Source organism: Herpailurus yagouaroundi, unplaced genomic scaffold (genome assembly GCF_014898765.1).
Source record: "Herpailurus yagouaroundi ecotype Mexico unplaced genomic scaffold, PumYag 29, whole genome shotgun sequence".
Classification (NCBI taxonomy): Eukaryota; Metazoa; Chordata; class Mammalia; order Carnivora; family Felidae; genus Herpailurus; species Herpailurus yagouaroundi.
This window is the reverse complement of record NW_024412377.1, coordinates 108269667-108296463: the sequence shown is the minus strand read 5'-3', so window position 1 is coordinate 108296463 and position 26797 is coordinate 108269667. Positions and strand designations below refer to the sequence as shown.

The 26797-nt window shown below is 40.0% G+C and overlaps 1 protein-coding gene across 1 annotated transcript in view; it reads left to right on the top strand.

Moving 5' to 3' along the window:
• The window catches only part of RGS7BP (regulator of G protein signaling 7 binding protein), a 110406-nt gene that overhangs the window by 48618 nt on the left and 34991 nt on the right, over window positions 1-26797 (top strand). Inside the window, exon 3 of the mRNA XM_040452169.1 lies at window positions 15182-15312. Coding sequence (XP_040308103.1) covers window positions 15182-15312 — 131 coding nt within the window. The remainder of the gene's footprint in view (window positions 1-15181; window positions 15313-26797) is intronic.

Here is a 26797-nt window from a genome sequence, read left to right as displayed (position 1 = left end):
AAGAATTCAAAAAAATTTCAGAAAGGAAAAACATATAATCATTAAAAATAAAAGAGGCACTCAGTAAATGGGCGATAAATCTTGCTACACCTCCTCTCAGTGGACTGTTCCCTTATGACCTGAATGAGCAATTTGTATTTTACAAACATATTTGTCTGTGCTACTCAATGCAGTGCAGTGTTTGCATGTTTCTTTTGTTTTAATAGTAGTTTGGTTTTTATCTAGTTGCACCCGTTGGTCTCACCTAAAATTGTTTTAACCTTCAAACAAAAAGCCGGAAGTAAAAATGAAGACATATTTTCATGCATTTTGAAAAATACAATGGGAGGGGGCGCCTGGGTGGCGCAGTCAGTTAAGCGTCCGACTTCAGCCAGGTCACGATCTCGCGGTCAGGGAGTTCGAGCCCCGCGTCAGGCTCTGGGCTGATGGCTCAGAGCCTGGAGCCTGTTTCCGATTCTGTGTCTCCCTCTCTCTCTGCCCCTCCCCCGTTCATGCTCTGTCTCTCTCTGTCCCAAAAATAAATAAACGTTGAAAAAAAAAATACAATGGGAAAAAATTGTTCTGAAGTTTTAGAGGATACAAACTAAAAGAAATCAAGGAGTGTATAAAATTGCTAGGAAGCAGCACCAGAAGAAAAAAGATAAATATTACCTGGGATTTAGAGCAGAGACTTTAGCTGAAAATAGGCAATGGGTATGGACGGACAGTTGGCAGAAGCAAACATGAGGGAAAATAGTCAACTCTGCTCGTGGTTGAAAGAAACACATGGAAATATAGAATTGTACGCACTATAAATTAGCAAAATGTCAAAAAAATGAATACAGCCTGTTCTGGTAATTCTATGTTAAAATTGGCCTATGTATATATTTCTAGAGACACAGAAATTTAAACTTACATAATTAAAATAAAAACCACAGTTCCTTAGTCACAGTAGCCGATTTCAAGCGCTCAATAGCCACATGAAACTAGGAGCTATCATACCTTTCAGCACAGAATGTTTCCATTAGCACAGGAAATGCTATTGAACTGGAGTCTGGAGGATAGACACAGGAGTGGTAGATCTTAAAGATGCACAGCTCTCATAGTACTTGACATTTCAAGTTGTTCTCCATTGCTTTTATCGGTTGATCTTTGCATTGATACGTTACCCAATGTCCTCTTAAACACTTGGCATTTTCAGACCTCTTTTTCTAATCTAATGGAATGAAATAATGTATCTCGCTGATTTAAAAAATTTGCATTTTCCTGATTACTAATTAGGTCAAGTATTTTTTCACGTATTTATTAGCCTTTCATATTTCCTCTTCCGTGAGTTGCTATTTTTTTCCTCCACATTACCACGTTGAAATTATTTAAAATGGGAAAATGTTTATGATACAGTGATAAGTTAAAAAAAAAAAAAGAACACGCTTTTATTCTTTGTTTTCTAAGTCTTCCTCTTAGCTCCACGTAGACAGAGTGATTATTTTTCTTTATCCCTGCTATTATTTTTATTTGACATTATTCCTTTCTGGTAGAACACTGTGTGCTTGACCTAACAAAAAAAAATTGTGTTTGTGTGTGTGTGTGTGCCTGTCTGTGTCTGTGTGAATGTATGCGCGTGTGTATAAAAGCAAGGACATAGCGGAGAGAGAAAAACAACATTTCAAGATTTGTATCTTTAATTAGACTACATGTTTAAATTGCAAAGGAAACTGCCTTCCATAACTCAAGTAGAAGGAAATGAATTTGTGTATACTGTTTGGAGACCTCACATATTCATGTTTTGGAAGTTAACTTAAGCACACAGTAGTCCAAGTAGTCAACTTGGAAAAGAAATGGCATTCTTTAAAGAAGTGAAACTGCAGTGTTTAGAAACAAAAACAGAAACAAGACAAAGAGAAATGATAGTGTAAAAACCGAACAGAAATTAATTCCTGCCCAACTTCAATCCTTGGGAAAAACAGGCTGTATTCCCTAGCACGTTTCATGGCAGTTTTGGCATCCAGCACGTGGAACCTTCCACGAGTGAAACGCAATTAAGTTCCCACACGTACCCACGCAGATTTGTCCCCTATTGGTCCTTTCCCTCTGTTCTACTGTCAACCAGGCTCTTTTCTATTATTCTTTCATTTCCTGCCTAGATCATCTTTCCCAATTTCCCTGTTTACACTCTGCTGAACGACGTTTCCCACCCCCGGTACAGGTGCTCTTTACAGCAGGTCCGAAGAGAACAAGGATTTTTACCTTTAACAAAGACAGACAGGAGCCGTCTTTATACCTGCTCATTGAGACTGCAGTCTCTAGACGATGTTGCAGCCTCACATCCTCCAAGTGATTTTTGTTAGCTGTGGGCATACCGGGTATCTGTTATGGATGTCTGGAATTTTAGTAGCGTGGGCTAGAATATGCCTTTGTGCATTCTCTCTCTTTCCCACTTGCTTCGAAATGAGCACCCCTGTAAGTGACTTGTTCAGAACAGGAGTCAGAGAGCCTCTCAGTTTATTGTTCTTGCCCTTGCCCTTGCCCTTGCCCTCGCCTGGAACAGTGCCACTTTCCAGTGGACCCACTTTGCGGGGCTCTTTGTTAACTCATGTACAAATTTGTAACGTGGGTGTTGCTGCTTTTCCTTTGATTTGCAGTAAGGTGTCAGTTCATTCTAAGGGTGTTGTGACATGAGTTATAGGACAGGAAATGAAAGAAGGCCACAACGAAGTAAAATTGATAAAACAAGATGTTTTTAAAATTAGGATAAAACCTTGCCCAGTAAAACCTGGAGCGCCAACGAAATAGGATTTGCAACTTGAATGCACACCCTTCAGGAGGCCTCTCAGAAGAATTGCCAAGCAATGCTTGACTTCCCAGGGGCGCTCGTGCTGCGGGATGCCATATCACTGTGGTCCTAGAACCTCCCATGGTCTTCCATCTGCTGAAGTTTGAGCTAAGGTGTGCATATTTGGACCTACTTGCTAAGATTTCCCTAACATGTATCCTGGATGCTATCTAAAATCATTTTTCTTTCCAAGTGCCTGGAATGTACTGGGACTTTTCCTGAAGCTACCCTTTTGCATAACAGAGTCAGATTTGCAGCTGTGCAAATGATTTGGGGATGCTCCGTAGGGTCACCTGCTTTAAATATCAGCCTTACCACTAGAATGCTGGCATTATTATTTCTTTTCTTGGATGCTGGATGCCTTCCCTAAAGGGTATGGCTGTAACAAGCTACCCCATTGCTTCACAAAGTGTCGTTCCTGAATCAGCTGGGAACTTATTAGAAATCGAAATACCAGACCCCAGACCAGACCCACTGAACTGGAAACTCGAGGGACAGAGCCCAGGGTTCTGTGGTTTAACAAGACTTTCAGGTGATTCCAATGCTCATTAAAATTTGAGAGCCTCCTACTAAAGCCTGTGGATGTCAAAGTGACATGTGCAGATAATGTGAAAGGAAATATTGTAACTTTATACTTCATAGTCTCCATTTCTAATGTCAACTTTTGTGCACTGTATATACCTAATATGCGTTATTGTTTATGTATAATTTATCAACACATGCATGTTGTGTTCTAACTAGGAGTTCATGTTTAATTTTGTTACTGATACAGATGCATGATACACAAAGTTTGAAGACCACTTGTATAACATTCAAAAACGCTTATGCTTTAACTCCAGCTGAGCTATTAGCCAGCAATCATGTCATGCATTCGTGTTCATATATTTATCTCCTTTGTTCTAAAATGCTTTGCAAATAATTTATAGCATTCATTTCTCCTGTTGTACAGAGAACTCTCACATTCCCAGTAAAGTGATAAAAAAGAGACCTCTCTGTTGCATCCTGGATTCTTTTTGCCTCTCTTTGAACAACACAGAGAATAATGATGGCCCATGAACAGCATCAGTGGTGCCTTCCCACATCCAATGTGCATGCAGAAAAAGCACAAAGAGCTAGAAAGAGGAATCTATGCCCAGTCCTCGCCATGCCCTTTTCCCACTCCCATTACTCTGCTTAGATGGAGGAGTCGCTGGGGCCTGGGGGGCACTCTGTTCTTGTTGGCAGTTTTCCTCACTCCCCCACAAATACCAGCTTGCACGAGCCTGGTGTGCCCCCTGTGTTGCACACTTATGCTCCCTTTGTCTTATGTATTCCTGAGCTCCCCAGAGAATACCAGTGTGCACTTGTTATAAATGGAAAAACTGGAGGAACTAGGAGTACGGCGGACTTTCAAGCCACAGTAATTTAGGAGCTCAACAAAGGAAAAGAAAAAAATGATTATTTCATTCCTAGCATAGTGTTTGCATAAAGTGTACTCTCCGTAACTGTGCATGAGGTGAATGAACAAACATATACATACAGTTCGGTTCCTGAGCACTGTGTTCTAGTAAAATTACATAGCAGCTTAAAAGCAAAAATACAGGTTTGAGTCTTACCACCGTCCTTACTATCGGTGTGACCTCGAGGAAGTCCCATGGCCTCTGTTAAGCCTCATTTCCTTTACTCTGTAAATCAAAGATAAGGGTAGTAAGTACTTCATAAACTTACTGTGAGAATTAAGTGAGATGTAGCTGCTCAGCATGGTATCTGACACATGGTAAACTCCCAGGAAAGGTCAGTTAAGTCATACGTCGCTAATGCTGAACCAAATGCCAAAAATTCACAAAGCGTATTCCTGCCCTCAAGCCCTTTCTGAGTGAAGTTCACGCACTCTTTTTTCCCTAGCTAAGGCCAATGATCTTACATAATCTATGCTTTTCTGAAAATCAAAAGCAATGCCGTTATTGAAGAGACTGACCTAAACATTTGCTAACCACTCTCTCCTCCCGCCCATATGTCTGTCTGTCTGCAAGAGTTATTTTTGTTCTTGAGCTACAACTACTGGCAGAGGGGCAGAGTTCTTTTCATTCGGTCTCACCTAATGGAACATTATACTTCATCATTAAGAAGGAAGGGGGAAATTATATGTAGATCTCCACGCTGGAGCCATTTAGTTGAAAACTAGATGGCAGTAAAATGATACCACGTCAAGGAAGGAATAAAAGGGTACAAGTTTTCTATCACTGTTTGGAAAAATTAATTTGTCTCTGAGGAGACTTTACAGCATGTTATCATCAAATAAAAACACCCTAGGATAATAATGCAACTTTCTATGAACTCTGAAAAAAAGGACTCCAGAAAAAGTAACACAGTACTTTCCTCTTTTTCCCCCAGAATCACCCTTTGTGAATAATGGGAAATCAACAAATATTATTTGAACTAATAGTTAAGTAAGAAGAAAGCCTGTGACAAAGGTGTGAGGATGTCTGGGCACAATGTGCAGAATTGCTTCCCGGGAACACTTCTTTGCCCATTCATTTGGGCTTGTTACAATCACATAATTCCCATATATGACTTGACTTCAATATTTTCAATAATGTATGAAGTAGGTCTTACTTACTAATTCAGTATTTCAGGCAGTAAGAATTTGAGACTGCCCAAGTTCACACAGTTATAAGTAATGAAATCAAGATATAAACCCCAACCCACTTATGGCCTCATGTGGAAGATGGGAAGGGGCCTTTAGTTCATCTTTTTTCCTTCTTTGAGAAAATGTGAATTACTGAAGCAAAGTGGATCCCTTCCTCCTGTGCTCACATTACCACTGCTTTGCTTGAATACTCCAAGGTTACTAGCCTTGCCCCTCTGAGACCACTAGATCTGTCACATGGACTCATACATTGGGTCAGCCTTAAATGTTCAGTTTGATTCATTTCAAAAAACATGAACTGAGAGCCCTCAACGAACCAGGCACTATGCTACGGGCTTGAGAACCAGCAATAATGGATAAACTTCTTGCTCCTGAGGGTATCAGTCTGGAAGGAAATAGACCAAAATGATAATAATGGATAACTCTGGCATTGGTTTGAGTTCTCTTTTCCTCTTTTTTCTTATCTGCATAAAATGTCTGCTAGCATGTGTTACTTTTATAGAAGAGCTTAAAGAAAAAAAACAAGGGCTACAAGAAAAGAAACTCTTCGGAAACGGATCTCTAATGACAAAGGCTGAACCAACACCATTACCCCAGCCTTCTGACTCCTTACATCATAGAGGCACTATTGTTCAAAGCCACTTTGGGGAACTGTTTAATTGAGAACCTGCTAGATATCAGACAATCTGTTCAGTGTTGGAAGTTACAGAGATAAATAACATAAACTTTGACAATTTTGGAAAAACGGTGGGATATGATATTTTCCATTTATACTGATACTGGTCTCTTCTGTTTGCATAAAGCTTTCGCCTGTTTTTGGACAAAGTAGCTATTACACCCGTCTAGAAATGCACAATGCCATATTGACATGAAGTGTCTTCTTTTGAGAGCTATGCAAAAAAAAGCCCATAAATTATCATTGCATGCCAATAGAAACACAGAATAACCCCACAGAATCCTCTTAAACATAATATTTAAAGAACCTCTAGTGTTGGGTAGGAGTCTGAAGCTGAAAAAGTAAACTGCAAAATGCTAAAAAAAAAAAAAAAATTATAATAATCCCAACGTTTCTCAAAATCCTTCCTGTAAATGAGGGAATGAACTAGAGGGCTAACCCAAAGTGCTAGCACACAGCAGAATGCTGTTGTTATTAATATGATAAATAGATGCAGAAATGCCAACTCTCTACCCTCTGCCTCAACCCTCTCCAAATAGCCTTTCTGGCTTAATCCTTTTATGAGGCTAAAAAAAATAATTCAGGCCTCATGCAGACCATATTGGACTCTCATGGCCTTCTGTCACCCTTCAGACCCTCGCCCTAGATAAACAGCTCCTCACATGTCAGAGGAAACCATTGGCACTGACAACCACAATGGATTTGATCGTTACCCTATAACTATACAACTGATATGTCATCATTCATTATTCAAGTATTGATCACCATCTTGTGCTGTTACAGATAAATTAGATGAGGCCTTTTTTTAAAATCAAAAACTCTCTTTTGGATAAACTGAAGGAGTTAAATTTGGTCAGCTCATATTGGAGGTTGTTTTAAAACTGCGTTATTATTTTGGCAATATCGATGAAGCCTATGGCTTTAGCTAAAGAGAAATATGACATCACATAAATTAATGACATGATTAAGAATGAAGGGCTAAATACCATTTAGATAAACCAAGAGTTTAATATGCTGAGCCCTAAAACTCCAGCAGATAAAAGCAGGAGTTAACTGCAAGCTGCAATTAATGACTCAGACTTTGAATATAATGAAAATTAATGAGCTGAATTCTTTCTAGTGTAACACATGATAATTGACCTTTGAAGATCATTGGTATCAGATAAAAACAATAAACATTAGACCATAAAAATCTTGATTTTCAATGCAGAAAATATTTTCCAAATGCAATGTAAAAACGTAATACACTTATTTAAATATAAATATATACACATATATATGCATATATATTTACAAATAAACAGATCCTGGCTATAGTCGGTGGGATAGGGCTATGTTGTAATAATGTCCGTGGTGCTGATTGCCATCCCAGCAGAGATTCAGGAATCCAGGACTCAGACTCTAACAGACTTCTCTCTGCTAGCTGTAAGAATGACAAGACGGCACTTGGGTGGCTCAATCGGTTAAGCATCTGACTCTTGATTTTGGCTCAAGTCATGATCTCAGGGTCATGAGATCTAGCCCTGCTTTGGGCTCCAAGTTGGACATGGAGCCTGCTTAAGTTTCTCTCTCTCCCTCCCTCTCTCTCTGCCCCTCCCCCGTTCTTTCTCTCTCACTCTCTCTCGAAAACTTAAAAAACAAAAAAAGAATCACAAGATCCAGTAGACCAGGACCTGAAGAGCTATTTGCAGACCCCATGTCTCCCAACCAGAGACCATAAAGAGAAAAACATTGAGAGAATCAGAAAAAAAAAAAAAAAAAAAGGAAATTCCAAGAGATTCTCAAGCCAGAAAGGAGAAAGGGTGGGGAAGCAGACCAAGACAGAATAAGAAAGATACTTCATTTTGGAGAGTGAAGAAATATTGCTTTATAAATATTAGCTTTCCCTGTATCAATAAACATAAGTCTCAAGTATCAAGCAAAGGAAATCATAATGTGCACCCCATTAACTCCTTCATCCTCTCATGTCCGGAGAAATGCCCACAAAGTCCCTTCAGAATTGCCACAAAAGTCATCACCTCTTCCCAACCTCCCCAGTAATGCCTTAAACAGTAACATTTAAAATAAATAAAAGATTGTTTATAATTCAAGAGTAATATTTTTAGTCTTCAGTATCAGTATCATGTCAGGAAGCTGATGGATATTGTTTAAATGTTTAAATATGGTTTTTTACTCTTTAAATGGGAAAAAAGTGAATAAGATACCCCAGTAATGCTACCCATTATTTATCCAAGCTCCCTTCTGCTGCATGGGGAAATGTCAAAGGTCCTGCCAGAGGGCAAACCAAAAGCCACAGGGAGATGAAGACCAGAATGTGGCCCTAGATCATGAAAGGTGCTGGCCCCTCTGGGCCCCGATGCTTTGCATAAAGGCACCTGAAGAAGCCACCCACAGGTAATTCAGGTGTGTTCCCAGTTTCACCCCTTTGTTAAAGTCAGGTTTCATTTCTGACTGAACCTGAAAGGCTTCAGGGCAGAGTCTGATCCCAGCTCTTGTTCAGGGACCCTCGAGGAAGTCACGGAACTCTATGTTCCCATGCAAGGACTTGCTGGCAAGTGAGGGGAGTTACTGCAATTACTTCTTCAGAGGTTCCTGGAGGAACCAAACTTGTCATGACTCTCTATGAAGAACATAGAAGAGGTTGCCACCAAAAACACAAGTTTCATGAAAACTCACTAAAGAAAGATTATGAGAAAAATGGAGACTATAGGGAGAGTCAACTATTATATATATAGATACCTTGAAAAAATGTCTGGTTTCTGTTCTCCTGATTAACTGAGCTGCTCTTTTAATTGCAGCACTTGTTTTGGTATAAAACAGTGTAGTCATGGGGCACCTGCGTGGCTAAATAGGTTAAGCATCCAACTTCATGGTTTGTGAGTTGGAGCCCCACGTCGGGCTCTGTGCTGACAGCTCAGAGCCTGGAGCCTGCTTTGGATTCTGTGTCTCCCTCTCTCTCTGCTCTTCCCCTGCTCATGCACTGTCGCTCTCTCCTTCAGAGATAAATAAAAACATTTAAAACAAATTTTTTTAAGAATTTGAAATGTATGGAGCCCCCTGGGTTGCCCAACTTCAGCTCAGGTCATGACCTCCACAGTTTGTGAGTTTGATCCCCGTATCCGGCTCTGTGCTGACAGCTCAGAGCCTGGAGCCTACTTTGTATTCTGTCTCCCTCTGTCTTTGCCCCTCCCCTGTTCACACTCTGTCTCTCTGTCTCAAAAATAGTTAATAATAACCATTAAAAAATGATAAAAAGAATTTGAAACCTAGCATAACTGAGACACATACACACACACACACACACACACACACACACACACACACACACACACATATTTTCCTTCTCTGCCCTGTAATTATCCATTGGTTACTTAAACTATGAAGCCACCTTGAGACCTCTCCTTCACGGAAAATATATGAAGGCAGGACTCTGAAGCTGTCCCTGCATTTGACACAGAACTGGGGTATACTGTCGTGAGTGGCATCCATCTGAGAGGAAATCACTGGGGGAAAGGGGGAGGCGGGTGGTTACTGACAGACGTTTGGAGCTCACTATCCTTGGGTCAAGTCGGTGAATCCTCTTCCTCCCTAGCTATTTGCTTTGAAAAATAAAGAGAGGATATCATTCCCTTCCTACATGCCCTTTGGCTTCCTGAGTCTTGTCTTGCCATTTCGCCTAATAGCCGACAACAGAATTGATTCTGAAAGGAGAAACTTTGCTGTATCTGCTGCAGGAGAAGTTCTGGTTTCTGTCTCCGGGAGCTGACAGACCCCAAGTGTTCTGCCTCACCCAAGTCCGTGAAATGCTGAGGGGGGGCTGTCAATGGGGTCACACCTCTTTTTCTCAGCCTAATGGCGTGTTTATTTAACCAAAACCCATACTGGGGAACTCTAAGCAAATAAACAATGTCGCAGAAGAGCAGATAATTTTTAAAACTGAAGGCCACACTCAAGCATAAAGCTAAGTAAACACAACTTTGATGTGTTAAGATGGATTGCAGCCAACTTCTAACAATCCTTCACCGTTTTTACTGGGTTTCCCACACATGATCTCATTTGATCCTTGCAACAACCTTGAGATACTACTTCAATCACCAATAGTTGTTATCCCTGTTTCACAGCAGAGGAAACTGAGTCTCAGAGAAGTTAACATGATTTTCCAGGGATTACTGTTCTAAGCAGCAATGTCTATATTTAGAGCTGAGTTTTCGGACTCTAGACCCATTCTCCTTTTTTAATGTCTTGCTGCCTTCAACTAAGTATGTAAACCATTACATGAGGGACAAACTTTCAAAACAACAAACATTTTGCTGGTTTTTAAAAAGCTCTTAGCAGTTGCATAGAACACCAAAAGTCTGGCAACCTCGATATAAGAGCAGACCGATGCAGGGCCAGAGCATTTCATAACTAAAATCCCTAGTGCGTTCACTCCTGAACTTGACCTTACTAGTCGTTAAGCTTCTCAGTTGATTTGTTCAATTTAGACCATGTAATTATTTGGGGAACCATAAATCCTTGGACACCAAGTAAATGCCCATCACCTAGATTCTACAATTAACATTCTAGTATACTTGCTTTGTCTGTCTGTCCATCCCTCTAGCCAACCAGCAATCCATATTATTTTTCTGAAGCTGCAGATATCAGTAAATTTTATACCTAAATAATTTGGCATGCATATCATTAATTATCAATAATTGCTGATGGCTCTTATTTTTTAAGTAAAACTTGCATATAATCAACTATACAGATATTAAGCGTACCATTCAGTAAGTTTTGCCAAATGTATACACCCATGTAACTCAAACCTCTGTCTAGATATGGAATATTACCCTCGCCCCAGAAAGCTCCTTCTCTGCATGCTCCTTCCCAAATCCCCTCCTCACCATTATTCTACTATTTATCACTAACAGTTAGTTTTATCTCTTCTAGAACTTCATATAAACGTGGTCATGTGTTTGTGATTCATTCATGTTGCTTTGTGTATCAAGAGTTTACTCCTTTGAATTGTTGAGCATCACTCTACTGTAAGAATATAACTAGTTTCTTTATTCACTGTCCTCTTGACAGACACATGGGTTATTTGCAGTTTTTAGGTATCCTAAATAAAACTACTATGAACAGTCTTATAGAGATCTTTTTGTGAATATGTTTTCATTTCTTTTGTTAAATACCTAGAAATGGATTGCCAGGTCACAAGTAGGTATATGTTTAGTTTCATAAGAAATTTCTTTAACTCTTTTTGAAGCAATTGTACTGTTTTAACTCACATCAACAATGTCTGGAGAGTCCCTGTTGCTTCACATGATCAGCAACGTTCGGCATTTTCAGGCTTTTTTAATTTTAGCCACTCAGGTGGGTGTGTATCATATTACTTTTTTAGTTATCAAATAAGAATATTCACAAAGTATATCCACACTTCCATTATCAAGGGACATCTCAGGCAAAATCTGTATCTAAATCCCCCTATTACTATACCAGTTCAGGATTCTTAAGTCATATGATTATGACATTAAATCTTGATTCTCATCCTTCAGGAGTTGATGGAAAGATTCATTATTTAACCTCAATTGGAGCTCCAAGTCACTATCATTGAAGTTAATTTTTAGGATGTTCGCCCATTAAAACTAGGACTTTCTATTAATCAAAATTATCAGGTTGGCTCTTGATTTATGCTCAATAGAAAAATAAATAAATAAGCACAGCCTAGTCACAAACCTGTAAAATGTCTTTGGCTAAATTAAATAGGCACCACCACAAAGGTGACTCTCTTAGACTTAAACTTGATATTAATAAGAGTGAATCCATGTAGACTAAGCTTAAGTAATAATACGTGGTAAAGTTACTTCCACATTAAGTTGCTTCCAGTTGCTGGAGGAAAAGTCATAGGCCTAATTCTGTCTTAATGTAAATTATTCCTTCGGTCTTCTAATTTATCCTTAGAAAGTGTCAAGCTTTCACATTGCTGTTTTCTTGGCTTTTCCTGCATTTTCTGTTATAGCTTCATTGTTCATTTATTATGAAAATAACCTACATGATCTTTTTTTTTTTTAATGTTTATTTTTGAGAGACAGAGACAGAGTGTGAGCAGGGGAGGGGCAGAGAGAGAGAGAAAGACACAGAATCTGAAGAGGCTCTAGGCTCTGAGCTGTCAGCACAGAGCCCGATGCGGGGCTCGAACTCACAAGCCATGAGATCATGACCTGAGCCGAAGTCGGACGCTTAACCGACTGAGCCACCCAGGCGCTCCCACCTACATGATCTTAATGCTTATCAAAATGTATTTCAGTCCACTGCTTATAACATTAGACATATTATAACTCATTTGACATTTTGTCTTTAATGAACTTTTAATAATCAGCAGCAGTAATGCAGCTTAGAGCCCTGAAGCAGGAAGAACAAATTGTACAAATCCTGAAGCTAATGGAACTGGTCAAGGCATCTCATTAAACACCAACATAAACAATATAGTAACTTTTCCACTTCTCTTTAACTAGTTCCTTTCTTTCTTTGACTATAATTTTCCAAGATATTAAAGGATACTCTGCAAGTATATGTATGAATTTTTGAACCAGAAAATTTATAGTGCAACCTTAGCATCAATTAATCATTGTTAGGCACATTATATTTCTGGTGGCACTCATTCAGTTCTTCCCTGCACCATCTAGGATGGGCAAAATGGTTCCACAGTTTTGAGAATCCCCGTTGGGAGGCTTTAGGGAGATGGCATCTGCAGAAACATTATGAATTAGGCATTTTAATCTCTGTCCTGACTTGCCTTTTTCAGGAGCACTAAATAGACTACTTTATTGCTCACCATCTACCTGTAAGATAATAAAACATACTGGTTCTTGGGGCGTCTGGGCGGCTCAGTTGGTTAAGTGTCCCACTTCGGCTCAGGTCATGATCTCCCGGTTCGTGAGTTTGAGCCCCACATTGGGCTCTGGGCTGACAGCTCCGAGCCTGGAGCTGCTTCAGATTCTGTGTCTACCCTCTGTCTCTGTCCCTCCCCGCTTATGCTCTGCCTCTCTCTCAAAAATTAATAATAAAACATTTAAAAAACATTAAAACATACTGGTTAAGATATGTTAATATGATAATCCTTTGTTTAAGTTACATCAAATGTCACCTATATATGAGTTTGCGTATTTTTGGAACTAAGTACTAGGCACCCGTTTTGTACTTCTGAAAATAAGGATATTCCATGGCTTGAAATGATGTTACAGTGACTAATTGTCCCACACATCAAATGTGCAATAAATACTACAGATTTATTATAAGTTCCTTTTGTTTTAATCTGCGAATGTGACACGAGGGCCAACGCTATACACAGGTGAAAACAGGCAGCTATTTTGGGATGATGAAGGAGCGCAGAAAAGACCTGCCTGCCTTCACATGTTTTTCCTCTAGGCTGCCTCAGGGATAAGACACTACCTTCAGATTTTTCTGTCAAAATCAACATCTTAGGGTAATACACCAGAATAGTTTTTTACTATATGAACCATTAATGCCCATTATTCCTCCAGAATCTAATAGAACCATGAAGGGATGGAACACAGAGACAGTTTGAAAGGCTGCAGATGATATAACGTGTGGTTGGGGGCAGGGAGAGGGGTAGTGGGGAAGAACCCCAGGTAGCGCGGGGCAGCTGAAGGGTGAAAGCTCCGGAAGAAAATCTGGGACTTTCACAAAAGATACACTTGTTTCCAGTGTTGGCCTGGGGCTAGACCCATGAGACCCAAATGAGAAACCAGCATAGTCCTTTATTTTCTGGAGAACGCCAAATTTTGCATGTGAGCTCTTCTGAGGCACTTGGCTGTGGCGTAGGAAAGACAGAATAACTTTGCCGGCCTCAGTACTACTGAGGCAAAACCCTGGTGCATTTCCCCATGTTACATAAGCCATATAGTTAGATAAACGCTGGTTCATCTACTAAATAAGTACTGAAAATTAAAACTGATTATCCTTGTCAAGTGCTGTGTAAATACAAACTCTTTTTACTGTGAGTCCAGAACTTAAATAAAAAATCAAGCCATCATTCTTTTTCTGATAATTGCCCCTAACATTTTGCCAGTGACCACTTTATAAAGGAATCAAATCCAAATGCTGCACTATTTAATCAGATTTCACTGCGTTTTAAATGAACAGGGATAGAAGGTGACACTTTAGGACATGTGACAGAGCTCATGTCTAGGCTCCTTCTATTTCTAATGTATCTCTAAACTTTATCCCTTTTATTTAAATTGCTTTATTCAACACATGCAATTGTAACAGCATATAAAGGGTTTTTCTGACAATGAACTGTTCCCTAAATAAAAAAATAAAAGTGATCCCTCCATGTTTTATCATATTCCCATTTATACATTTTATCATAGGCAAAGAGGAAGGTTCAAGGACTTTAGAATAAATTTTACAGCATAAGTTCAGTAATTATTTAGCTTTAGATTGTTAAGCATATATTTGAATTGTATTACTTTTCCTTTTCATACAATGTTTCTGTTTTCACTAAAATCAGTTGGCCTTTTGTAAATTAACCATAGCAAACAACAAAGGAATATTCTTCAGACTGAGACAAAAGACCTTGATAAAAATAACTGATATCTCGGCTCTCTAATCATATTATTCTAGAGCCTTAATATTAAAGAGCTCTCATCATGGGCAATTGACTAGCTCTCCATTAGTTTCTCTAAAAATAAGAGTTTTTAATCTCTTCTTGCAGGCTAGAAGAGTCTTATGATTTAAATATATTTTGGAAATCTGTTTCAACAGTTAAATCAAAAATGTCTGATATTTTCAATTACTTAAAACATTTATGATTTTAAGCTCCCAGCAGAAATCTGCTGCTGAAGGGGAAAAAAAATTAAGAGCTGTTAGTCAGAAAGACGCTTATGTAAGAACTGTGACATTGGTCATTGCTTTGAAAGCAGGAAGTCCTATATTTTAGACTCAAGGCTTTAAGGAATCTTTATTGAGCATCCCTGCCCCCCGCCCCCCCGAGCTGAGACAAATGGCTGATGAGTGAAATCTTGAGAAATGCTCACAGCTTTTCTCCTTCATTCTGTTACAGCCCGGAAGATGGTGAGATCCATCCAGAAATCTGTCGGCTTTATATCCAGCTGCAGTGTTGCTTAGAAATGTACACAACAGAGATGCTCAAATCCATATGTCTGCTGGGGTCTCTTCAGTTTCATCGAAAAGGTATCTGAATTTAGTGTACTGCCATAAACACTGTGGAATGTTAAACAAAAGCTAATCTTTCCCAAAGCCCTAAATGCACCCCATGGCTATCTACACACAATTAGAATGGATGTAAATGTTCAGGGAATGTTTGATATAAATTAATGAAAGAACTCTAGACCAATACTAAGTGCATAAGAACACTGATCATCTTCAACAGAAATTGTGGTAGAAACTGTTCTCAAATGTATCATTTTACCACTTGTGAACATGACTTTGGTTACAATCAGCGTGGGGAGTAAAAATATATAACAATCTTACTAGGGGTAAATGCCATCCAAGACTGCTGCTATTTCCCTAAATGAATTTGGCTGCAAGAAGACAAATTACATATTGTGTCTCAAAGATTTAAAAATAGGGGGAACTCAACCAACAATAGGGAGGCAGATGAGTAACAGAAAAATCTCATTCCTGGACTTAAATCATAAAGGAATATATTGGCTAAAAGACCTGAAACTTCCAGAGGTGCCCATGACTTGAGCGTGGTTTGATTAGACTTTTGACTCACATTCTGAATGATCCTCTCTGCCTTCTCCTGGGGGTTGGCTTTACCCTCACACTGCTTTCCCTGACATCAACGAACTGATTCCAATGGGTCCAGTCATCACACCTGCATACTAAAGGATCCATAAAGAGACTTTTCCCCCACTATAGACTAGAAAATGTCCTGAGCTTCTTTCTGATTGGGTCAGATTGGACCATGGGTCTATAACTGAACCAATCACTGTGGCCAGAGGAATGGTTTTATACAGATTGATTCGGCAATCAAGGCCCATTCCTGGGGAGGAAATCAAAAGTTTCTATTAGTTTCTAATTAGGAGGATTCCAGCTATATTTTCTTTACTCATTCAGTGAACAAATAATTTATTGGAAATCTCCTAAAGGCAAACACTTTATGCTTGAGCTCAAAAGAACAGGATGATGTGAAGAAGGCAATTCTTGTCTGTGATTTAAATTCAGAGAGAGTAAACCCTGTAATTTCAGGGAAAATTTTATAAGAAGGATAAGGGGCTTGAGCTGGGCTGTGAAGATAGGGTTCAAGTAAAGAAGGAAAAAGAAGGACCTTGCAGTTCACATAGAGACTTGACATCAAACGAGCGTGCAGTTTGGGGGGAACTAAATGGCATAACAAAGTCCTTGTAAAAATCAAATCTTGCATACGTGCTATATATGCACAGGGCAGAACTAAAAATAGGATCATTCTACATGCTCCAGAGAAGGGAGAACATTTTTTTGAAACATGAATATTACTTTTTTTCCCTCCTTTCTCCTTCTAAAAGCTGACCTTTCAACAATTTCCTTCACTACTTCTGTTATTCATGCAACTGAACATGTTTGGAGAGATTAGCTCCTAGACGCTCCTGATACCTGATCAGAAAACTGATCACTCACACACACTGATGACATTCAAACAAGTTGTCACTGGCCCAGTGTCTTCACTCATCCTGTCTACTCGCTCACTCGCTCATGCTGTCTCTTTCACACACACACACACACACACACACACACGCACGCATGCACACACACGTGTGTGCACTCATGCGTGCGCATGCATGCATCTTACATGAACTCACATGCAGAGTAGCATTTTCATTCTTTTTAAACGTGGTTGAACAGAACAGGTATGGGTAGCTTTTTTCTGGGCTCTGCATTGGCTACTCTTGCAGTATTTTATGTCATGAGCGTGTTGCCACTGCAATCTCCCTGGTTGATGACATGCCCTTAACACTCAGGGACCTCCAACCCCACTCTCGTCCTAACACCTGTGTGTCACCTGGTCTCCTGCCATCCACTCCTACTCTGTCTTTTCACAACTGGCTTTTGAAAGAAAGGCTCTTCTCAGCTAGCTCTCTGTTTAAAAGTAAAAGGGACTCCCTCATCCAGGTTGTTTCCTTATTGTATTTGGAAACACTGTATTGTCTTGAGCACACAAGTAAAAACACATGGCCTCTTAGCTGATCAGCTCATTTGGTCTTCAGTACCTCCTGTCTTCATTGTCAGTCTCTGACCTGCTCCCTTCCCTGCTTCTTATTCTAAAAATAATAACCCCCTGCTCTCACACCTAGCCTTCCATGTACAACACTAAAAAGAATCTGCCTGATAGGGTCTTTGATTTCTCCCACATATGGGATTAAGACTCCACTTGGACATCTATTTTATGCCTCTAAAATCATTATTATTTAAAGTGTAAATCCTTAGACAAACTGGTTCAAAATTATCCAGGATGCCGACTAACGTTGCAGGCTCATGGATCCTACCCCAGACCTACTGCATCAGAATCTCTGGGGGCCTCCCAGGTGATTCCGAAACACCGTGAAGATCGGAAGGTGTCACTCTACCCTTTGAAACAAAAGGAAATCACCCCACTATATGAGCAAAAACTAAACCTTCCAGATCCTTACCTTGCCATTCTCTATCCACCTAAGCATATGCTTTCAACTTTGTTCTATGCTTTCTTCTTTATCATCCACGCTGATGAAAACCAAACACGAAAGCAGTAGGTACCTCTGATGAGCAAGGGCTGTGTGTGATGGCTCGTGCTGTCTCCGCAAGCCCTTGACACGACCATTGAAATCAAGCTGTGGTTTTCAAAGTGTAGTCTCCACACTAGGAGTACCAGCATCACTCGTTAGAAACGCAGATTCTTGGGCCCCAACCCAGATCTATGGTATCGAAAGCTCCCCAAAATTTACTTTCTTCCTGCTTGAAGAAAATTAAAAGAACAATTCATCAAGACATTTCTCCAACTGAATCTATTTGTAACCTTCTGTAACCTTCTGTAATCACCGTCTGGAATCAGTAAACCATCCTTCTACCCCTGGCAAGCCTCCTGTGTTTCCAGGAAACACGTCCAAGAGCTAATTGTCTCACGTACTGTTACCTCTGTCTAAGCACCAGTAGAGGTAAGGCAATGAAGACAAAGAGATTTTCTTAGTGAGAAATCTTTAAACTAGGAGTAAAGAAAACTATCTTATTTAAAGTTAAAAAAAAAAAAAAAAAAAAAAAAAACCTGGGGCACCTGAGTGGCTCAGTCAAGTTAACTGTCTGACTTTGACTCGGGTCATGATCTCAGGTTGGTGAGTTGGAGCTCCGCATCAGGCTCACTGCTGCCAACACTGAGCCCCCTTCAGATCCTCTGTTCCCCTCTCTCTGCCCCTCCCCCCCCACCACTCTCACCCCACCCTATCACCCCTCACCTCCCTGCCTGTGCATGTGCTCACTCTATCTCTCAAAAATAAGTAAACCTTAAAAAAAATAATTAATAAACTTGAAAAACTACGTGGAAAATGGAAATAAGTAACTAGAAGTAGGCACCAAGGAAAATATCATTAAACCAGAGAAAATAAAGCACTAGAAAACATGTATGAAAATACATACTTGACAAATATCCTGAAAATTTCTGGACTGCCAAATAAAATACTAGCTCTTAGAAAAGGGATGGTTCCATTAAAGAAATAATTCCTAATTTTTCTAGCCCTATATTTGTATTACACTTCTTCTCTATTTCTTTATTCTCTCCATTAATTTCCTCATTACACCTAGGAGATTAACCCTATAATGATTGCTTTCGACTCCTGGCTTCTTTCTGTTCACTAATTTATATTCCCACCATCAGAATGGCATAGAAAATGTCAGTTCATGTCATTAGTTTTTCTTCTTTCTTTCTTTGGTATCATTGGAAACTGGAGAGTAACCTGTGTCCAAGAGCCTCCAGCTAGTAAACAATAAATATATGAAATGTGCTGCCAACAATCTGGAAGGCCATGACGAAAGAGAATAGAAATACTTGACTCTAGTGACCATGGACTGCCAGAAATGACTGGAAGAAATATGTCTAGGGGAGCCTCATTGACTCAGCCCATAGAGCATGCAGCTCTCAATCTTGGGGTTGAAAATTCAAGCCCCAAATTGGGTGTTGGGATTACTTAAAAGTAAAATCTTAAAAACAAAAGGAATGGGGCGCCTGGGTGGCGCAGTCGGTTAAGCGTCCGACTTCAGCCAGGTCACGATCTCGCGGTCCGTGAGTTCGAGCCCCGCGTCGGGCTCTGGGCTGATGGCTCAGAGCCTGGAGCCTGTTTCTGATTCTGTGTCTCCCTCTCTCTCTGCCCCTCCCCTGTTCATGCTCTGTCTCTCTCTGTCCCAAAAATAAATAAACGTTGAAAATAAAAATTAAAAAAAAAAAAAACAAAAGGAAGAAGTATGTCCACAGACGACAGCACAGGAGTACTCTTACTCAAGTAAGAGTTGGGCAAATTAAGAGATGTAACATGCATCTTGTCCTGGAAACGTACAGCCCCTTCTCATAAAAGTAGACAGAGGGGAGTCAGCAAGCCTAAGCGGCCTTACTGCATGAGAACAAGAAATGGGGAAGGGATGGGGAAGAAGGCTCTGCCAATGTGACTAAGTCCCCTTTCCCCAATCTGTCTACCAAGATTGAAGATGCCAGATAACGTATTCTTTATCCAAAGGCAGTAGTATCTCCGGTGTGGCCTTGGGCTAGGGAAGTGGCCTGTCTAGAAAATCTCACTAAGTCCCTTTATCCAGGAAATCAGTAGTCCTTGGAATCTTGGGAATAGTGACTCCCATTCTAGTCTGTGACACTTCAAATATCTTTCTACTTAGAATTTCTTTCTGGTATGTTTCTTCTAATGTGTGGTAAAAGTTGGTGTTTGGATAACTTTTAAGTTAGCTAATTTCTTATCCCTCTGCATGAGTGTTACTGGTTGGCCATTCCCCCTCTTCTTCACTATTTCTTTTCCATCAGAGAAAAGGAAGGAATTGTAACTGAATCAAGTTTGGCTCTATAGGAGGGTCTTTGGTCAATTTGTTGTTGTTGTTGTTGTTGAGATTAGATATTGAAGCTAGATTGTTTCACAGTTACATGTACTTTTAACTTATTTTTATTTCTAGTTACCCCCTGGCTACCACCAGAAGTTCAGAAAGTACTCTGTATCATGTTTAGTTTTGCTATTGTATTGAGGAGTCATAAGCTTACTCTTTGGAGAAAAAGAGTGCACAAAGTTATGGCAGGAGCAAAGAGTATGGTTTCCTTCTGGGAAAAATAAGGCTCAAATCATTTTAAAGCTCCTGTAGGGAGCTTGGATTTAGTGCTGAAGATTGTCTTCTTCTCCCAATTAAGCAAATTCTAAGTATCCTTAGTCCTTAACATAATCTTCTGTGGATCTTCATGCTTTTTCCATGCACCATGCTTCTGAATTTTTGCTGTCTCATACATCTCCCTGGTACAATCTACTTGGAAGTCTTTTAAAATTTACGAGATCATGCTACTGCCAAAAAGAAGAAGGAGAAGGAGGAAGAGTTAGAGATGGAGGAGGAGAAGGAGGAGAAGAATAAGAAGAAAAACAGTAATGAAATGATTTTCTTTTTTCACGGCCAACAAAATTAAAGTCAATTACAGTAATGTGAGGTAAAATCCAGATTTAATGAAGGCATTGGGTTGTACCATGTAGCTTGTGGTTTGGAGAATTGTTTATTTCAAGAAGATGACAGATGGGAATAATTTTAGTCATTTTGTAGTTTCATATTCTAACACTTAAAGTTGTAGACTGGACCATTGCTTGACAAATGTAATTTCTTTGTTTATACTGCAAAATAGTTGCTCTCTCTTCTTCACACTTAGTTAGTAGGAAATCTTTTCCCATAGCTGAGTCCATGTATCGCACTGACCATCAGTGCCTGTTTCCTGCCACCAGATGAAATGAGACTGTAGGTCTCATTTGCTCTGTTGGCAGTAAGTGGGGCCAGGTTTCTAAGGGAATTGAATGATCCTACTCTTTTGACCATGGTTTTCCTCTCTCTCACATTCTCTCCCCATTCAATCAATTTGGGCAACAGTGCTATTGAAAGGAGCAGAGACAATAGAACATTCCAGCGCAGCTCCCCTTCACATGTGAACTTGCTCTTTCCATCTGTGTTTTTGCCTCACCTGGCTCTGACAGTGAGGGGGCAGTGGTCCCCTCTGACTCTGCTCTACCTCTGGGCCACAGCTTACAGCCAAATTGTCCCCAAGTCCTCTGAGGGTATAATGTAATCACAAAGGGAAAGGAGAGAGAAATGTTGAAAGTTGAAAAAAATCTTAATTCAAAATCTAGTGGGAGCTGAGAGCTCAAGATGCTATTATGAGAAATTAATGAACTGCCTGCCATCCAGCAAAATACAGAATGAACTCAAGACAAAGAATAGAATATGAGCAGTAAAGACTCCAATATATTCAACCCTCCTATTAAGAAATGTAAAGGAGGGGCGCCTGGGTGGCGCAGTCGGTTAAGCGTCCGACTTCAGCCAGGTCACGATCTCGCGGTCCGTGAGTTCGAGCCCCGCGTCGGGCTCTGGGCTGATGGCTCAGAGCCTGGAGCCTGTTTCCGATTCTGTGTCTCCCTCTCTCTCTGCCCCTCCCCCGTTCGTGCTCTGTCTCTCTCTGCCCCCCAAAAAATAAATAAACGTTAAAAAAAAATGTAAAGGAAATGATCCACACCAATAAAAGAAACAAGCAACATAAAAACAGAAATAGAATACAGCCACAAGACTTTATTTTCCAATGTAATGAAGCAATTGATACTAAAATAGAACAGCAGGTTAGAAGAAATGAAGCAGAATAGATCTTAGACTATGATTCAAATTCTGAGTGGAAACATGCGTTCATTCTTTGAACAAATATTTATTGAACACCTATCATATCTAAGGATATGATAGCACCTAGAACAGGTGCTAGGGGACTTCAGGGATCAAGGCTGAAGACACACCTTTTACTGTCAAGTATATACTCTAGAGCAGAAAAATATGGGGAAAAAAGAAAAAAGAAAAGAAAAGAGGACAGGAGAGGAAAGAAGAAAAAAGAAAAAAATTCAAATGTTCCAAAAATCCCCGATACTAATAAGCAATGTCAGTAATTAAAATAGAATAGATGATATAATAGAAAGTAACTGGGTGGCTACCCTAGAAAGGAAGGTTAGAGCTCTGTGAGGAGACAGCATTTAATCTAAGATTTGAATGACAAGATGGAAACAACCTCACAAACATTGGTGTCTGATGCAAAGAATCCAAGACTAGAATGAATTTGCACTGTTTGCAGAGTATAATTATAACCACCTTCTGGAATCTATTACAAGGGTTATCTAGCACCGTCTATTACTCTCTCTCTCTCTCTCTCTCTCCCTGTCTTCATATGCCAAACAGTGAGTAGGACAACATATTCATCACCTTGTACCAAAGTTGAGTCAGTTGAGGACTAGGATGATAGCAGTAACAATAGCTTCCACTTACTGTGTACTTTCTACTAGCAGCTTATTTATACATACTATCTGGTTTTTTCCTCACTGTTATTTCCTCCATTGGACAGATGAAGAACCCGAAGCTGAAAGAGATAACTTGCCCAAGGTCCCATAGCACATTAAGCCCACTGCAAAGTTCCTGATTGTTCCAGCACACCAGACCCTTTCCCACTAAGCTCCATTGGAGAAGGGCAAGAGAACATACCAAATGGAGAAATAAAAAGTACTAGTATGATTGGCTGAATTTTATGCAGAGACCTGACTTTTTAAAGATTAGTGTACATATTTCAAAATACCATATTTAATGGCTAAAATCTATTTTGTATTTAATTTCCTACCAAAATAACATTAATTTGGAGAGTTACTTTTAAGATGGGAAGCAAACTTAACTCCATAGATCATTTAATGATCTATTTATATATCTATTTATTATAGATCTATTTATCATAATGATCTATTTATAAAATATTTTACTTTGGGTGGGAAGAATTCTGACAAAGAAATGAATATATTTAGTAAAATTAAATTAAAATTAAATAAAATGTAGCATTTGTGTGATCCAAAGGAAGGATAATTCAGCCATCATACTCCTGTGGGAAAATTGGAATTAATTAATTATACAGTAAATATACCTTATATATTGTTCTGCTCTACTTTAGGGGCCAGAAATGAAGCAGTAAAAACTGCATAGGGACCTTCTTCAAATGCATCTCTTTATCTGCTCTTCTCCAGTGCTGCTGGGGGGACCCTTGGGCCTCTGCTTCCTCACATAGCTACGTGCAGCTGCCAAGATGGCTGCTACTGTGGGGGCAGTGACAGGACTACAGTACCATAAGGAGCACAGAGGACTGTGGGGAAAGGAGGATATTTCTGTATCTCTCCCAAATTGGCAAATGTTTATTTTCCAGTGTATGGATAAGACTAGAGCTCTGTTTATGTTATCATTTTTATTTTCCACTATGTGTCTTATGGCACCGTGAATATCTTCTTACCACAGCGTAGAAAAGCCTTTGAAACTACTTTCTAATATAGGTAAACAGCTAACTGAATTAAAATAACTTACCTCTTCTCAAACTACATGCTTTTTAGAAACTCGAGAGTAAAGTTGGATTACTTCACAAGCAGCCTACATTTCCTCAGTTTGTTTGTTTTTTTTTTCATAGTGCAGAGAGGTAAAAAGCACCTACCGGTTATGGAAACACTTGAGAGCGAGAACAACTACCTAGATAAGGTTCCATACATGCATCTCATGCAAACCGTGTTCGTTTTGCTCCCAGTCAGGATGAAAACTTTTGTGAAAGCCTTGTCTGTGCAGAGCAGACAACGTGTCGGGAGTACCAAGAACACAGGCAATTTGCCCCAATCATCAAGGAGATGAGAGTGCAGTGGTGTCATATTAGCTCAGAGAAGATTGGTTTTGATTCCTAGGGAAATGTACGCAAATGGATGAAATGGACATTGCTAGACACCAGGGGCCTCCAAAGAGACACTGTCTATAGCAGTGCTTCCCAATGTCACTGGCAGGAAAGCAAGAAGGAATGGGAGGGAGAAAGGGAAAAGCAGTAGAGGAAAGCATGGATAGAGAAGAAAGAGGGTAGGAAAAATAAGAAATCAGGAGAAGGAAAGTCAAGTCGAGTGTGATAAAGAAGCTCGCACTGGAAATGAAGGACCCCAGCACCAGGGCCCGTGCCTAGGATTTCTGAGGTGGAGGGTACTCTCTGGAACTCTTGAGGCTGCCCCAGAATCAGATGTGTTTTTATTTCTCCTAAACAACTGACCATTTCTCACGAATATAAGAATAACCAACTTTCCAAACTGGTATGTGCTTCATGGGTGGTTTCTCTTAACTTTTCCTCAAACACGCCTGTTATATTATCCATAAACAAACTAAAAATACATGGAAACCCCAAGGGAGCTGAAGGCAAAAAGCTTTGCAAGGCCCTGAGGAATGTAGCCAACTTTCTGATGTCTAGTTCTTAACAGTGATGAAGCCAGCTTAGTGTGATTTCAAGGTACTCTATGGACTCTCTCCCCTACATCTATCCCCTCCCTGAGCAAATATTTGTTCACTGAGGCCTGAAATTGATTTTTCAGGGGACAGAGTTTTTCATTTCATAATCAGAAATGATTTTGAATGCATACTCACTCTCTTGGGTACAGTAAAACGTTGACTTGAAGTTACCATTTGTAAGCTGGTTGACCCCTTTCCTGAGAGCCCACCTGATGTTAAAGAACTGGTACTCCAATCTAAGGACATCTGGTCAAACAGGGAAGCTAGGGATAAGGAATTCAAACTAGCCACTGTCCAGGTGTGTAGACCAGAACTCTGCTGACTCATTAATGTGGTCCTAAGAACATCTATGAACTGAACCTAATTTTCCAGCTTCATCTTTCACTAACAGTCCTCACCTCACCTGCCCCCATACCTTGTCCTGCCGCTCTCCAGGCATCTTGAACTATCTGTAGGTACTTGAACTTGCACGTTCTTTGCAGTTCCTCCTTTCGCTTGGAACTTATTACCCATCCTCCCCCATCCCACGCCCATCCCTTTCATCTGGCCTACTTTCTGGGTCATAATTTAGATGGGACTTCCTATAGGAAGCTTTCCCTGTGCCTACATCCCCAGGCGTTTCCATGGCACGGATTTTAGCACCTTTTACACTGAGGGGTAGGTAGTTGCCTGTTTTCCTGTCTGTTGTCCTCTCTAGACTTGATCACCTTGAGTGTATTCACCATTGTATCCCCAGAATTTAGCATAGTGCCTAGAGCAAAATTTCCATGAATAACTAGTGAATGGATGAATGTACTGCTTTCATTTTGCATTTATTGTCAAAAGAGAGGGAGTATAATTGGTGGAAAATCTTGTCCAGACATGTTAGACTGAACTCATACATATATTTTCCCTCCTTCGGAAACTCCATTGAAATAACAGAAAAAGGGGGCGCCTGGGTGGCGCAGTCGGTTGAGCGTCCGACTTCAGCCAGGTCACGATCTCGCGGTCCGTGAGTTCGAGCCCCGCGTCAGGCTCTGGGCTGATGGCTCGGAGCCTGGAGGCTGTTTCCGATTCTGTGTCTCTCTCTCTCTCTGCCCCTCCCCCATTCATGCTCTGTCTCTCTCTGTCCCAAAAATAAATAAATGTTGAAAAAAAAAAAAGAAATAACAGAAAAAAGATATCATGAAAAAATAAATAAATTCATATTAGTTCTTATATTTGTCAGGATAGAGTACTGCTTCATGAAACAACACCAAATCTTGATGGATTAAAACAGTTAGAATTCATTATCCATGACAGAGTCCAATGCAAGAGCTGAGAGGGTGAGCAGTTTTGCTCCTTCCACTCTCCACGTCCATCCAATGGTCAGGAGGAGAAAAGACAGCAAGGAGAATCACATGGGAGGATTTTTCAGAGCAAATTTGGAAGAGGAATACATCACTCCTACTTACAATCCACTGGCCATAGCTCTCCCACATGCCACCCCCGCCCCCACCCCCACTTGTAAGAGGAAAAGGAAACAGAGGTTGGCAAACAAAGAACAGTCTTCTATGCCCCTGAAAAACAAGGAAGGACGTCTTCAACAAACCAGAAATTTGGAAGAATTTCTCAAAGCTCCAAAGTTATTGAGATTGGATTGGTAGATATAAATGAACAGAGGAAACCACAGCTGATAAGATACTCAAAAAGAAACAAAAGAAATTCAAGCAGGAGAAAATTACTGCAAAAATAAAATCAATTCCAGAAATACTTTGAACTTGGAATCAACAAATGCAAATCACAGGAAGGGTTTCTGGGACTATTGTCAGGGAAATTAATGTTTGAAATGGCATTCAGAAAAAACTGGGCTGCCCCACACTGAGCAATGAGACCATCACTGCTCGCCCCAGGAGGACATCTGGTGTGATTGTCCGGACTGGGCAGCAAAGCAGAGTAGAGTGTGAAATAACTCTGAGCCTCCATAAAGACAGCTGTAGAAGAAAAAGAAAGTGAACACATTACTCCAGTGTTTTTTCACAGGCTAAATTGTTCAGTATATCTCACTGGAGTAGGAGTTTTATTTTTATTTTTATTTTTTAATATATGAAATTTATTGTCAAATTGGTTTCCATACAACACCCAGTGCTCATCCCAAAAGATGCCCTCTTCAACGCCCATCACC